Source organism: Branchiostoma floridae, chromosome 8 (assembly GCF_000003815.2).
Source record: "Branchiostoma floridae strain S238N-H82 chromosome 8, Bfl_VNyyK, whole genome shotgun sequence".
NCBI classification, from domain to species: domain Eukaryota; kingdom Metazoa; phylum Chordata; class Leptocardii; order Amphioxiformes; family Branchiostomatidae; genus Branchiostoma; species Branchiostoma floridae.
The window spans coordinates 22,467,469-22,482,197 of NC_049986.1; the positions used below are offsets into that span (position 1 = coordinate 22,467,469).

Consider the following 14,729-nt stretch of genomic DNA (forward strand, 5'->3'; position numbering starts at 1 on the left):
CTTCCCTTTTTCCTTTCCTTCAGAAGAGAAAAATGTCGTCACCGGGTAGCAGAGACATGCTCCCTCGGGGCAGGTCAACTCACGGCCCGACTAAAACAGCCTGGACCACCCGGTGCGACCACCTGCTTCCTCGGGGAGCTGGGCGGACTCGGAGCAGACCACAGAAGCTTAAGGCTAGACACAAGACGAGGACAACATCGGGTGCAAAGGACATCAGCCATGTACCGGTACCGGTAACAAATGTAACCTTTATGCAGGTCTATTTACTTTGCCCCAAAAAAATCCCCTATTTCTATTATACCTTGTATAGTATATTATGTTTTATCTGTATTTGTCAGTACAATGTGTAATTTGCTTCTCGCTCACGAGTTTTTACAGCTTTCAGAACAGGAATGTTTCATTGCCGCACTACTGATTTATAACTGCAAAGTAATTTTTGATGGAGGTACTTGTTGTTAAAATTTAAGGAAATTGAAATTGGATACAACACATTGCGGATAAATGATAATTTGATAAAAGTAGTGTCAATTTGGCAATGTTCATGAAAACATCCTAGGTCACATTTTGCTAGATTTGCTTAAGTTTCGTGGTTGGAATCAGTATCCTTAATGTTTTCATTTCATGTCGCTCGTCTGTCACTAGACGAATGCAAGTTGGCCAAAACTATGGGCAAATGTCAGTGTGAAAAAGTCCGTTATTGGTACTAAGAGACTTTCGCGATTTCTAAAGTTAACACGCCGTATCCGAGGGGAGCGTAAGGAATATTCAATAGTGACCAATCGTTTCATATCCTCCCTAACCGTCAATAATTTTCTTCCCAGGCCTCGCGCTCGTCAACACGCCCCCAAAGTTCCTTCACGTGGAAAGACATCTCCGTACGGGAGGACCGTCAGGAACCCCAAGTAGGAAATGTTCTTGTTTGTTTTGTAGCGTATAACCAGTCGCCCATCTCACGTCGCAGTAGGCTTATTTTGTAACTGGATGTGTGTCTATAATTTTGTGTCTATACACGCTGCAATATGCACTTTTCAGAGCAGATTGAGTGTTATGGCACCCCGAATGGTGCCTCTTTTAGTATGTGTTAGTGGGTGTGTGGTGTGTGATATGTACATAGCAGCCATAAACTTTCCATTACCAGCGGATATGCGCATTTTTATATCGAGTGTACAATTAAAGACAATGTCATGTATATATTTATTAAGCACATAAAACACCGTGCCGTACAATACAATGGCACGTCCAGTTTTACCTACCTGGCCCTTTTCCATGTCTTAGACATTGGAATCCAGCAGTAAAAGTGACGACGAAGACATCCCCAGAGACCCTACACCGTCTCAGAAGCTCCCAGATGATCGGTACGTCATAGGTTTTTCCATATTCTTTCAATGGTGGAGTTTTAATGACTTTTTACCTCGTCAGATGCAATCGTTCCTTTCAATCTATGATAAGAGGTAACAACATAAGAACGTAGAACAGTGTCTATACTCGCTAAATCATACCTGTTTCAAGGTGCGTTGCCGTTGACGAGAAAAAAGAACAACTCCATTGCGAAGAAACCGACGAAAAGATGTCTGTAGAGTCAAAGGTGGAAAAGGTATTGAGTGCAGTTTTATTCTACTTTACTGTTTGTCACTTTCTCTACAGAATTTCTGTTCTTTATCTCAAGTCCCTGAAAGGGATTAACATACGAATAATTACTTTTTTCTCAGTTCCTTTTTATCGTAGACCCAAAAGAGTCTAATACTTGTTATTCTTGTAGGCCCCACTGAAAAGACAGCCGAGTTGTGACTCCCTCTTCACCGGGAAGCACTTGAAGCCCACCGGCGTCTGGACGCCGTACGGCCCGCCGCTGTACGGGTACGGCTCCGCCCTGAACCCGTCGCACAGGAAAGGGCCGGGCACGCTGGTCATCCTCGCCGCCATCTTCTACTGCCTGGCCGCCCTGACTGCTGTGGTGCTCGCTGTCCTATTCAAGACTAATGTCCTGTCGTGTGAGTAGAGTGGGTTAAAGGCTAGCTTCTGTCATCTTCTGCTGCCTTACCACTGACGGTGTCAATGTAGCAGTTATGGTCTACCAAAAACGGTTCCTTACCAAAGAGCTTACATTCATTTTAGCTTGTATCTTATCACTTTTGCCACAAATGTATTAAACCCCATTTGGTTCTTCTGATTAGGTAGAAGCTGTTTACCGAAAGATCGTGAAAATGCTAACTTTGCTTTGATCAAACCAATAACTACTCTTTTTCCTGTCATATATCTTCTGCATCTATTGTAGTATTCCACTCCCGGGAACGTTGAATCTCTTGTATTTTTTTATTGTTTGACAGTGTACACGCCCCCGGAGCCAGTGCCGGCGTGGGTTCAGCAGTTTTCCCCGGAGATGCAGAGGTGGTACCGCTTGGCGCTGGCCGGAGGGCGGGACGCGTCAGAGATACAGCCTCCCGGCACCGTGCAGCAGCCGGCCCTGCCGTCTCCTGTGGAAGAACGTAAGTCTTTCGACCACTAATTTCTGAGGCATACAAGAAGAGAGTAGACCCGTCCGGGCAACCCGCCCGTGATAATTATGATGATAATGAGTCACATATGAGCACAATACATCAGCTCTGCTACGTTACCTTCAGTCACTTCTGAGTCTCAGTGTTCCAGGCAGAGACCAGTACGGCAGAAGAGATAATAGAGACGAGATGACTTGAATTTTCTTTAATTCTTTCCAGTTTGCGGCAACATGTTTCTTCCCGAGACCCTACCAGACCTACGTCACGGTAACTTCAGCTGCACCAACATCGCCTACTATAACATCTACGTGCGCATGTGCATCGCCAAGTGTGACGTGGGCTACCAGACCGATGACGCAGGCCTGCTGTTCTGCAACCGCGGCCGATGGGCGCCGATCCAGCCCGAAGTCGTGTCGACACTCGTCGGCGTCGGTCGGGCTGCCGACACGATGCCGAACACCGACCCTCGGGCGTTAGAGTACCTCGGCATCCCCGACGAAATTTTCGCGGACGTGGCTTTAAACATTTTAGTGAAGCTGGACTACGTCCCAAACCTTTCTATCGTGGAGTCATATCTAGACATGGTCTCGGAGAACAACATCATCGATTTTGACATGATGCGGCAGTTGTTGATCTGGGTCGGTCCAAACATCGAAGACATCATCGCCAACCTGGACTTCCTGCAGATCCTATCTCGTCTAGGTAGGAAATAAAAAAAAGCCAGAAAAAAAAAAACATTTTTTATGAAGGCACCATATAAAACCAAGAATATGTATTTAAATTGCAAAAATCAGCTTCTTTTGCGTCATCTTTTCGCAACGTAGTGATTCTATCAAAGACATTTGTTATCTATCAACAAAGATATCTACAGGCCGAAAATGTCGGCAATGACTGTGGTATTATATGAGTAAACGCAAATCATATCTAACCTAATCTTGTGTAATTTGACACATTCTGTCTGCCTGTTTGCAGAGACGTTTGGGGCGACCAGACATCCTGTGTGCAAAATTATCAAGTGTGGGGAGGAATCTGAGGTACTTATTTCTAATGCCTTTTGTAAACAGCTATGAATGTGAGGCATAGACATTAACAAAGCTGTACCTAAGTCTATCTGCAATCAAACTAACTTAAACATTATCTGTTCATTAGGGAAATTGATCAGAATAAAACATATGCATAGTTTTAATTGCTAAAACAGGTAAAAAAAATCGCTAAAGAAACAGCTTCCAGTCTTTGTAGAGGAAACAGGGTTTTCTTTCATTGACAGAATTTATCTCATGGCCGAGTGAATAGCAACACAACCATGTACATGTCAGAGGCCAGAGTGGTCTGTGAGCGAGGCTACCTGCCCCGGCACCCTGTACTGACGTGCACGGCTTCAGGACAATGGGACAAACCCGCACTGTGCGACCCAGGTAGGGCATTGATATGATATTTGTTTACTTCCAGATCTGATTTCCAATTAGAAATTTGGTCTTATTGTTTGTACGCAATTTACGCAGTGACCTGTAGCATACCTGTGGACCCCCCGCATGGCTCACACCTGTGCCAGGGTCACGCGTTCTCGGACCACTGTGACGTCATCTGTGACGTAGGGTACGTACCGGAAACAGACGACACCCTGGGCTGCAGCTGGACCGGAAACTGGACCGTATTTCGGAGAGGGAACACGACGTTGAATGGAACTGCTGAATCAGCAGGTTTGGGAAATACTACACATTTACTCGATTTGTGTTTTCCTCTTCTTCTTTAATTTATATACATACAATTATATACTATTGGAATTGTGTGTTATCAGCATGTTACACCATTGATTCCGACATGAAGTTGCTCTGTGAGCATTGTAGATCGTTTTCTTTTGGCAGACACTGTTACTCCAACGACTCTGGCTTGTGTCATCGCCGACTGTGGAAATGTTACGGTGAGTAGTTTATCCATCTGGCAAAGGGTTAATACTTCAGTCATGCTTGCAAAAAAATCATTATTTCATCAACATTGCCTTGTTTTTTTTCTAGTTACTCTATTTGAACCTATTGCTACACATGAGTCTTAGAGTTGAAAAATATTTTATTCACCTCATCTGTACACAGAAGCCCGCGCACGGTGACGTCACATGTACAGGTACGACGTACGGCGAGACGTGCCATCTCACCTGTCATGACGGTTATGAACAGAGCCAAGACAACTTCACCTGCCAGGTTCATGAAGTCAATGCCTTGGCCATCTGGAGTGGAGAACCAACATGCATTCCAGGTGATTTGACTTACGTTACTTGGAAGACACTATACTGTTGTGGTACATATGTATGATTTGTTCCTAAATGAGAACATGGATAATTGGTCCTTCACACTAAAATCGAATTAGCAGCAATCAAGAAGAACCAGTCGGAATGACGAATTTGCAAAATTCATGCCACATTCGGGGCCATTCCGAGTGGGACTTCCAAATGGACCTTATATCCCCTTCACACAAGAAGGAATGAGCCAGAATACCGTCAGAATAACTATTTACACTTCGAAGTCCAAGGAATAAATGACCATTCTGACGACATTCCAACTCATTCTTGATCTCGCGCGAAGAGGCCTTTAGACACGCAGCCTTCCGGATTTTTGTAAAGAAACTAAGAAGGCATTGAAAAATTTTTACCAGTGAGTTGTGGATCTCCTCCTGAGTTCCCCAACACCGCCATCCAGTGCGCCAGCGGACACACCTACGGGAACACCTGCGGAGTCACGTGTGCGGACGGGTACGAAGGAACGAACCTCCAGAACGTGACTTGTCACAGTACCGGCAACTGGAGCTTACAGGCGGGAGGTAGGGTCTACTGTTGCTTTTACAGCTACCCTTTCTACTAGAGTCCAGTTCATTGTATAACTGTTATATAGTAAACCAACTTGCATATTTTATGCAACCTTTTGCTGAAGTAATTGCTAACGCTGTCCCTCTATGATTCCAGCGCTCCAGCCAGTTGTTAGGGAACCAAATCTATTCTGCCAGAAGAAGGACTGCGGCAATCTTCATGTATGTAATGTAAAGCTAAGCTAATTGAAGTCTAGGCATAAAGTGCCAAATACAAAATCATTGACTCGAATCATCCAGGCTATGGTCTCCGCCTTCGATAGCATACAAGCCTCAGAAACGTGAAGTATTTATTCTTATTAAAGTTTTATCTAACATCAATCAGAAGAACTGCGGACAGAACTATCTCAAATTTTGCGCAAAAGTCAGCGCAATGAATAGAGATCAACTGAAAATTCACGGTGTGCTTCTCCTTTGTGTTGGAACAAATCTCAACTTAAAGACTATATATTCTATCAACACACAAGAGGTTTCATTCCGACGGACGTTTGTCTTAACACACAGAACCCAGCCCACGGCAGCCTGACGTGCAGCGGGACAAAGTTTCAGCACTCCTGCCGCCTGACGTGTGAGCCGGGCTACAAAGTTGCCGACGAGAGCGGCCATCTTCTCCACAGTCTCTACAACTTCAGGTGTATGGCAAGTGGACAATGGAACAACAGGGCAGGGTAAATATCCGCGCTTTATACATGCAATTCCTGATATGCCTCATTCAAGGTTTTTGTAGTGGCTATATAACAACACATGATACGACATTAGAATAACACGGCGTTTTCGGGCCCAATCCATTCGGTTGGTCAGCAAAAAACGGCACTCGTGCAGCATCCTCTATTTCGGTTTTGCTATTTTGTATTCTGACAAATCAGTCGGACTTAAGGTCTTCAACTAGTCAGAGTAATCTAATTGATACAGTTAAGTGAACCATGAACACGCCCTGTTCTGCAGCTGTGTCCCGTCAGACTACTGCCAGCTCGGGCTGCACGACTGCCACCCTGAGCACGGGGTCTGCAGCCTGACGGGTCACCAAACCTTCAGCTGCCGCTGCCGGGTCGGGACGGTCGGGAACGGGACGCACTGTGAACGGACAGCCTGTCCGGACTTTCCGGTCAGTAGCGGCCTGCCTTCCCTTTCCAAAAAGCCTATAAGATTCGAAGTTGTTTCTAACGGAGTAAGGAAATTAGACTGGTGCCCACGACTTGAAACTGAAACCTGACTAGCTTTCGAGTGGCATTTGCCATTTAAAGGAAAGCATGTTAGATTGTGTAGGAAGACTTGAATCCGCTGATGAACAGAAGGATAAATGATTTGCTGCATCTCTGTAATGAAAAAAATACGACGCGTTTTAAATAACACACGCTATACATGCATGTCTCTCGCTGCCACATCTCCACAGGTCGCTGAGCCGGAGAACGGCTTCTTCTCGTGTTCTATCCCGACATCCTCAGCAGCTGACACCTGCCAATCAGCCAACAGCACAAAGCCGGAGTACGAAGTCGTCTGTGTGCTCCACTGTAACCATGGTTACGACAGGCTGATCTATGCCGAGTACTCCTGCGAACAGGACGGGAACTGGACTATTCCTGTCGACATAAACAGCGTAGGGACCTCACCTTGTTTAGGTAAACCTTACTTCCCCTGTGATACTGTTCACCTACTTTACAATTGAGACAGTCAGCAAATTTAACTGTGTGATGATCATACACCAATCAAAAGGTCAAGATCTCAATTTTCTTTAGCTTCGACACTGTAAATACTTTTCACAACACCATTGTCCAGTGCTTCAAATATTGACAGATAGTGAGAATTTTGGGGATAGAAGTTTACAATGACAATGACAATGACAATGATCTTTATTTGCATGACCTTGCCCATAGGCTAAATGCAGTAGTTACATAAAACTTTGCTGTAAAGAATCTTTACAGTGGCAGAGACAGAACAACTAAGGCTATGCTACACTATAAGTACATCTATCGTTTACAAAATAGTCAAATATGTAATGCTATACTATTCTACAATTTACATGTCTCTTTTCTCTTCTTGAAACAAGTGTATATGAATTCACAGAGTTTTTGCAGTACAATGTTGTCAGATGATTTCATTATGTATACAAAAAGCTCATCTTTTACTAACTGTTTAGCTCGTGTATCAAAATTCAGGGCATTAATAAAAGAGTTACGTATATCACTATATAACTCACATTCCAATACAAAATGAACTTCATTTTCAATATCTTTGGCGTTACAAAGTGTACAGATTCTATCACTCGGAGGAGTCCGCTTGTATCTTCCTACTTCTATTTGTAAAGGGTGATCACTAATTCTTAATTTAGCCATGGCTCGGCGATGGCTGAAATTATGTATATTTAGGTACTGTTCTCTTTCGTAGGTGTCTTTGAACTTCCTGTACGTTCTTAGTTTGTTTCCTTGATTTTTCTTTTTTCCATAAGAGTTGAATTTGGAATAGAAAGTCTGTAGAAATATGTCTTTCAATCTTTGTTTCACTTGCGACTGAGCTGATGGTATATTATAGTCTTGGTTCAACAGTAGGTACCCATAACCAGACTCCTCGAGAATCTTACTTACATTTGAAAGCCAACATGGTACCTTACGTCGGTGTAGATCTTGTTGTACAAGGAGTGCTTGATATTGTAAACTATTTGTTGGTACTTCTCTAGTTAACCTGCTATAATAAGAGTAGAGCCTGCTGTAAGCCTCGATCCGCAAAGGAAACCTGCCAAGTTCCGCTCTTGTGGCGAGGTTACTAGCATTTCTTCTTACTCCAATGATAGCTTTACAGAATTTCAGATTATGCTTAGTAAAAGTATACATGTACTCAGATTTTATGATGTAATGCTTATCAAAGCCTGTTTTGTATTTCAGCTGTGAAATGCTCAAACATGTCCAGTCCCAAGCACGGCATGATAACGTGTGACCGCAACTACAATTTCCGCTATCCCGAGGCCTGCAACTTTGCCTGCGACCGAGGCTACAAGCTTACTCACACAGACAGCCGCGAGAGACATTGTCAAACTGATGCAACATGGTCAGGAAACAATGCCGAATGCATCGGTATGGGTAACATGTACAGAAACTTGATTTCATATGATAGAACCATGGTTTCAATATCACGTAACCAAAACCTGCTATAAAATCTTTTATACTATGAATTGATGAAAGGCGCTGAGAAAACGAAAATTATTGGACGGGTGTTTATAAGTTACACTTTCAAGTTGAACATTTTTGGATTGTTTAGATTTTCTGTTCCAGCTGTGCCGTGCCCGACCCTGTCCAGACCTAGGAATGGAAGGATGTTATGTAACAGCGGATATTCCTTCCGCTATCCCGAGACCTGCGCCTTCAGCTGTAACCATGGTTACCACCTGTCTGCCGGCAGTACCAGGCGGACCTGCCAGGCGGATCGCACGTGGTCGGGCAGCGCTGCCAGATGTACGGGTAACATGTTTCACTTCATACCACAACTATGAGAGAGGCATCTATTGTTTTTCCTGACGTTCTTTATTTTGCTTGAAGGGGGGGGGGGGTCGACATATACGTGTACGGTGCTTATCAAATAAGTGTGATGTTTTCATTCAGTAACCATTAATACTGATAAAAACCGATTGATTGTAATACAATCACCCATCTTCTCTCTAAAAAAAAGGTTGCCCAAACGGGTACGATTACTACCCACCGAGCCAGTTGTGCTACAAGGCCTTTGATCAATGGAGTAACTATGACGATGCTGTCACGAAATGTTCTTCTCACGGTGGAACTCTCGCCATGCCCCGTGATGCTGGCATCAACGCGTTCCTCATCAACCTGAAGAATGCCGTGGATAACAAAGCCTACTTCTGGTTCGGACTGACGGACCGCGCCAGTGAAGGCAGATGGGTATGGGCAGATGGCGTTGCTCTTGGACATTTTAACCGGTGGGGTCCAGGAAGACCCGACAGCGCGACCGACAATGAGGACTGTGCCCTTTTTTGGCCAAAAATAGACAACATGTGGAGCGATCTTCCGTGTTCTGCAACCTCTCTGAAGTTCATTTGTCAAGTCGATACTTGAATCATCATGCGTTGTTATGAAACTTGTTGCTTCATATCCATGCCACGTACCTGAGATTGGTCCAATTTGATACTTTTTTATGCATGCTTTTGTACAGAGGAACTGGAACTAAAAAGTTTGGAATATTAAATTTGGTTATCATATTTCCGTTGCTTCTGCATCAATCTCAATTTATTATATATCAATAGAAAGCTTACCTTTCCATGGTATCAAACTTATTATCATTTTTAACTCATGGAACAAGCACTATACCGGATTACGTGAGTTGGTCAACAAAAAAAGTGTCCAAATTGTGACGCATTACTTTATACCCAATCTACTATTGGACGGGATGCGCGGATGAATACTATGTACATAGGCCATAAATCTGTACATCCATATGTCCCCTCCCCCACCACCACTCATGGTATATATCTATTTCTTTTCAGCAAAACAGACTATTGATACAGTGATATTACGGTGACACAGTGAGCGCTGCAGTATAGTAAATAATAATGTAGTTACGTCTCAGAAAGTCTTGAGAAAGCGTCAAAGGCACCAGAGACGAGCGAAAAGGTACCCAAAGCCGACTCAAAACCAAAATAGCGACACAGCGGATCACACGGACACCACAGGGTAAACATCAAAGTTGAGCTACCTGATAAGGCCTAGGAAAAGAAATGTTGTGTTTCCTGTTTCAGTTCTGAAAAAATTAGGGTCGGTAGGTAGGGATTATCTTTTTTTCTTGTAATTGTTTTAGGCTAGCCAAAACTCTGTTGAATACATATTACAATATAGTTGAACAAAGTAAACTGAAATGCATGAGGACACTCGTATTTTAATGTCAAACTTTAATTTTGTGCATAACAGATACATTTATTCTTCATTAGATAGGACAAGCAGTGTTTTTACTTCAATAAGAATCATGCTGGATAAAATTTCTAACTGGAAGCTTTGTGACTTCACTGACCACCCCCCAAAAAAGTCTAGGGTAGGTAGGGAAACAGGAAACACAACATTTTTGTCTAGGCCTAACCCACATTTGGCCAATAGTTGCAAAATGAATGCTGTATAGTGTTTGAGGAAAATATTAATGGATGGATGAATAATCAATTCATGTCCCGTAGAAAAATGCTTTTCTATAGGATTGATATCGGCTTTACAGTTGAGCCCCTGGTTCCGATTACTCTTAGTTAAACTGGGAGCCGCCGGTTTGACTCCGGTAAGGGTATCGATCCTGGTTGGAGCTTCATTTGCCTTTTCCCGGAAGGGACGTGAAATGGAATGTCCCGTGTTCGAGGAGGTGCCTCGAGCATGTAAACAACAAGGTGAATATATTATTTTTCCCATCCACGAATCTTTGTATAAATGTATAGTCAGTCCACTTGTTCCAAATGGTCTTTTGTCCGCTCTCCCTGTGACCGTTTTGAATAATACAGCCAGGAAACTCTTTCATCGGACAAACTCTGTAAAGACATCTACTATTGCCGTAGCAAATGACAAGATACTTCATGCACCTAACAAAGGGACCGATGTCCCTCTATGTTACCGTCATGCCACCGCTTCATGTCTGTATACAAAGCGAAACATAAACTTTTTCATTGTACCTTCCGACACGCTTGGTATTGGTGCTGTTTCTATTTTTGAGGGAAGCGTCCTGTCTGTGATATTTACAAAGACCTAAGGAAAAACAAATCAAAAAGGATGCAAGATCAAATCTCGATGTTGTTTGCTTTTAGAGCTACAAACTGCGGCTTTTAGAATAAACATTATTCTTTGATGTGCTCTTGATATGCACGTCAGTAGTGGTGGTATCAATCGATGTTCAAAGTCTTTTTGGACCGTATTGACACAACACATGATATTGGTTCTTGCGTAGGAAGTTATTCACTGACAACACCATGGATTCATGTGTTAGAGCAGTCGTATCGCCGTGACTATGAGCTCACCACGTCCCTGGAACTGACGCAACCTAATCATGATAATTTATACCTGCGTCATTATCAACGTGGACCAATAGGAGACGTCCTGAATTTTGCCACGTAGCGATTTTTGCTCTACTTTTCAGCGTATTTCGTCGTGTCCCCTTATTCCAACCAGGCCGTTCTTGGGGGAGAGAGCTGTGATCTTTAGAATCAACACTACCGTGTTCTACGTCTCTGCATTTTCTGGGTGCATCTGACGGTACGTTTTGTCTCACGCCATAGTAAATCATGTTACAAACATTTCTATAAGCTACTGTATCTTTTTTACCCTGTTTTATGTTGTTGAATTTTCCTCATACGTACCTACACAAGAGTATTTTCTGACGGAGTATTTTGAGTATCCTCTTGCGTCCGCTGAGATACAAAAAATATTCAAAGATCTGCCGGCTGGCGTGCAGAATAATAGATAAATGTAGAAGACAGCAGGACGTACGTATTTGAGGGGTTCCCGGAAGCCGGTGTTTCTTGAACTCGCGCTACAAGAATTTACCTCGGTCGTCGTTTTGGTGAGCTCTAAATCGGCATTTTCGGTCCAAGAACGACCGAAGTCTTGGCGATTACGTGGGCTTTGGGCGATATTAAGCATCTCGGTCGATGTTCCGTATAATTCAGCGAGGCCTCGGCGACGATTTTTGAGCTCTAAATGAGATTTGGAATGTTCTTTCGCAGAATGTCTGAAAATATTATTGTTTGTAGGGCGCCCGTCTACTATACCTATGCCTTAGATATTTCCCCAAACTCAGAAGTTAAAGTTGATCTGAATATTAGCCTTTGGCCGGGTCAGTCGATTCTCACTTCGTCCTTGTACAGGATATGCTGCCATCTCGAGTTTCGGAAAGACGTCACCCGAGCCCCGTCCAATTTGTGAAGGGGCAGTTTTTCAGCGAAAAATTACAGCCGATGCTCGGGTGATGTTGAAATTCGGCGAGCTCTGGCCGATCTAAAAATTTGGCCGGTATTCGCATGAATTGTAAAGCCGGCTGTAGCCTAATAATGATCCACGGGCTTGGCACAGTATTTGTTTACATATCCCAGTCTTGCTGAACAGGACAACCAATTTTTTCTACAGCCTCGATTTTGATTGTAGGCATGATTTGGCTGCAACTACAGGGTATCTATATACTACCCCCGAAAATTCGATCAGGATAGGACTATCATATGAAAATAACGCGAAACGTATAAAGGGAAAACTCTGTATCTGTATCAATACCTTTCTACGCTCTTTCACAGTCTACGCAAACCGGGGGTATGTGGTGGAAAGTTTTGTTGTCCGCTTGGCTGGTGTCGATCGCCATGGGACCCGGAACTACTGGTAAGTACATACGTAGTGTAAATATGATTCCTTGCCAACAAAAAAGTCGGGCATAAAAATGATGTACATGAGTGATTAAGTCAGTTTTCCTGTGTTTTTCTGGCTTATTGTTTTTTTAATGAAATCCCTGGCACGTGGGCTGAGATTTAACATAAATGTGAAAGAATGGCTCAACCGGGCCATCCTATGGGATATGGATATGTAATAGGATAAGGTGCGCCCCTGCTCACTCGGTGCACGTGGGATCGCCCAGTTGTTAGCGTCACACAAGCCAGCCAGTAAAGCGTGGACTGAGCATGCTCTCTCGTCTCCATCCGCATTTTAGCCACCCAGCCCTGCCCTGAAAATAATCTCTGTTAAAAGAACTTTTAAAAGAGACATTGTTTTTTTGTTGTACAGGACGAGACCTGCCTTGTTATAGTGCGGAGCTCTGAACCCGGGTGTAATGCTAGCTTTTTTTTATTCTCCTGTCGATTGGACAGATGAGGAGGCAGACAGGCATTTGCCTGACCTGCACATGACTTTTTATGGTGAGGGAGGGGTGTGCAATTCATTCTCCACCCTCTCGTCTATTGGAGCACAAAGTCTCACAGAGGCAACTGTATGCAACGTGTGAGGCGGCTCCAGCAGATGCAGTTAATAAAACTTTGGTGGCAAGTAGCCAAGCTTTTACAGATTTTACCACATCATTCCCATACAGCTTCCAATTAGTAAAAAAATAACTAATTCCTCTTATCTATGCCAAAAACCAGTTACACACGCAACTGGATATGATTTTGGAATGATATGATTTTTTTTACCATCTCCGAAATCATATCCAGTTGCTTGAGCAACTGCTATTTGGCGAATCTTATTAACTGGATGTCTAACCTTCATAGACGTATTTTTTGCATGACTTACAGGAGAAAGTGTAAATGAATTGCAAAAGCAATCGCCTTTTCTAACAGAGAGGGATGCAAACAGCTTCATTAAACATTCGCGCCAGGCCAGAGCAGCCGATCATAATCTCCACCAGGAATGTGTTGTGGATGTCGGAGGTTGTGACTATCACGAAGTATACGAGGTTTTTGAAAATCCATTTAAAGCGGTAAGCAGGCAAATAAAGTAAAATACTTTGATCATACATGTAGCTGAATAGATTTACTGCTTTGTTTGTCATTCGGTTGTTTGTGGAAGCTGTTTCAATATCACAATCTTCAAGACGATGCCAATTGGCTAGAAATATTATGTATTGCAAAGTGATTAGATATATAGCATTAATTGCTGGCAGACTAATCTATTCCTAGAAAAAACTCTTCAAGCCATCCTACAACCCTGATAAATTACAGTTAGTTCGCAAGATATACATTGTATGCACTGGTTTTAAAATAGAGCAACTTGATACTTTGTATACCGCCCTTGTGTTGAATCTGATATCTTCATACACACATCTTCTAGCTCTAGTTTTATGCTCTTTTGATGTCGATTAACGCGCTGACTATCAATACAGGATCGATGGCTTTATAAGAAAGCGTGTGAAGTATATCCTTGTGGCCCAAATGAGATATGCTGGAAAGTTACCTACTGGAAAGACAACGTTAGACCGAAATTCGGCCCCGAATGGCGAAGATGTTTAAAAGTTACTACTGAAGGTAAATATTGAGTTTGGTGCCTGAATTCCATAATATGTTTCATATACATCATTTTGAATGAGAAGTAGCAGTACGAGTGATAGTATTATCGACAGATTATGCAATTTATGATTTAAGTGAAGAACTGTTGTCAATAACCTAGGCCTTTAATTAAAACAAATGACAAAGTTTAAACGGTAGTGATGACTACATTCAAGGAGGTTAAAATGTGACCTCCGTGCTACATTGAAAGATATTTCAAAGTTATACTAACTGCACATGTAGGCGGCCGCCAGACTAACTGTTCCAGTGACGTCGACCTAATGTTCTTGGTTGACGGATCTTCCAGCGTCGGAGAAGAGGGATTCGAAAGCGCCAAACAGTACATCATGAATGTCGTAGACACTTTCAACTGCAGCAACGTA

At 43.0% G+C, this 14,729-nt stretch overlaps 2 protein-coding genes and 1 long non-coding RNA gene across 3 annotated transcripts; all 3 read left to right on the plus strand.

The window, feature by feature from the left end:
- The first annotated feature begins 1,275 nt into the window (after window positions 1-1,275).
- LOC118421079 lies at window positions 1,276-1,946 on the plus strand. The gene is made up of 3 exons (XR_004831808.1): window positions 1,276-1,355; window positions 1,510-1,594; window positions 1,760-1,946. It is a non-coding gene; the product is annotated as an uncharacterized LOC118421079 (long non-coding RNA).
- Window positions 1,947-2,355: 409 nt separating this feature from the next.
- On the plus strand, window positions 2,356-3,653 carry LOC118421959. Its single transcript, XM_035829462.1, has 4 exons — window positions 2,356-2,486; window positions 2,715-3,197; window positions 3,468-3,529; window positions 3,645-3,653. Exons 1-4 carry the CDS (start codon window positions 2,381-2,383, stop codon window positions 3,651-3,653), a joined length of 660 nt encoding a protein of 219 aa, XP_035685355.1. The 5' UTR covers window positions 2,356-2,380.
- An 884-nt stretch (window positions 3,654-4,537) lies between these two features.
- On the plus strand, window positions 4,538-9,530 carry LOC118421960 (sushi, von Willebrand factor type A, EGF and pentraxin domain-containing protein 1-like). Its single transcript, XM_035829463.1, has 10 exons — window positions 4,538-4,748; window positions 5,145-5,309; window positions 5,452-5,516; window positions 5,859-6,022; window positions 6,300-6,459; window positions 6,748-6,973; window positions 8,234-8,422; window positions 8,621-8,800; window positions 9,015-9,244; window positions 9,516-9,530. Exons 1-10 carry the CDS (start codon window positions 4,538-4,540, stop codon window positions 9,528-9,530), a joined length of 1,605 nt encoding a protein of 534 aa, XP_035685356.1.
- The last annotated feature ends 5,199 nt before the right edge of the window (window positions 9,531-14,729 follow it).

What these genes read in the sequence shown, in the direction of transcription:
- LOC118421959 (XM_035829462.1), top strand. Translation starts at nt 2,381, where the DNA reads ATGCAGAGGTGGTACCGCTTGGCGCTGGCCGGAGGGCGGGACGCGTCA. An exon ending in GCCGTCTCCTGTGGAAGAAC is followed by an intron (nt 2,487 to 2,714) that starts GTAAGTCTTTCG and finishes AATTCTTTCCAG; the next exon opens with TTTGCGGCAACATGTTTCTT. An exon ending in GCAGATCCTATCTCGTCTAG is followed by an intron (nt 3,198 to 3,467) that starts GTAGGAAATAAA and finishes GCCTGTTTGCAG; the next exon opens with AGACGTTTGGGGCGACCAGA.
- LOC118421960 (XM_035829463.1), top strand. Translation starts at nt 4,538, where the DNA reads ATGAGTCTTAGAGTTGAAAAATATTTTATTCACCTCATCTGTACACAG. An exon ending in CAATGGAACAACAGGGCAGG is followed by an intron (nt 6,023 to 6,299) that starts GTAAATATCCGC and finishes CCTGTTCTGCAG; the next exon opens with CTGTGTCCCGTCAGACTACT. An exon ending in GTCGGGCAGCGCTGCCAGAT is followed by an intron (nt 8,801 to 9,014) that starts GTACGGGTAACA and finishes TCTAAAAAAAAG; the next exon opens with GTTGCCCAAACGGGTACGAT.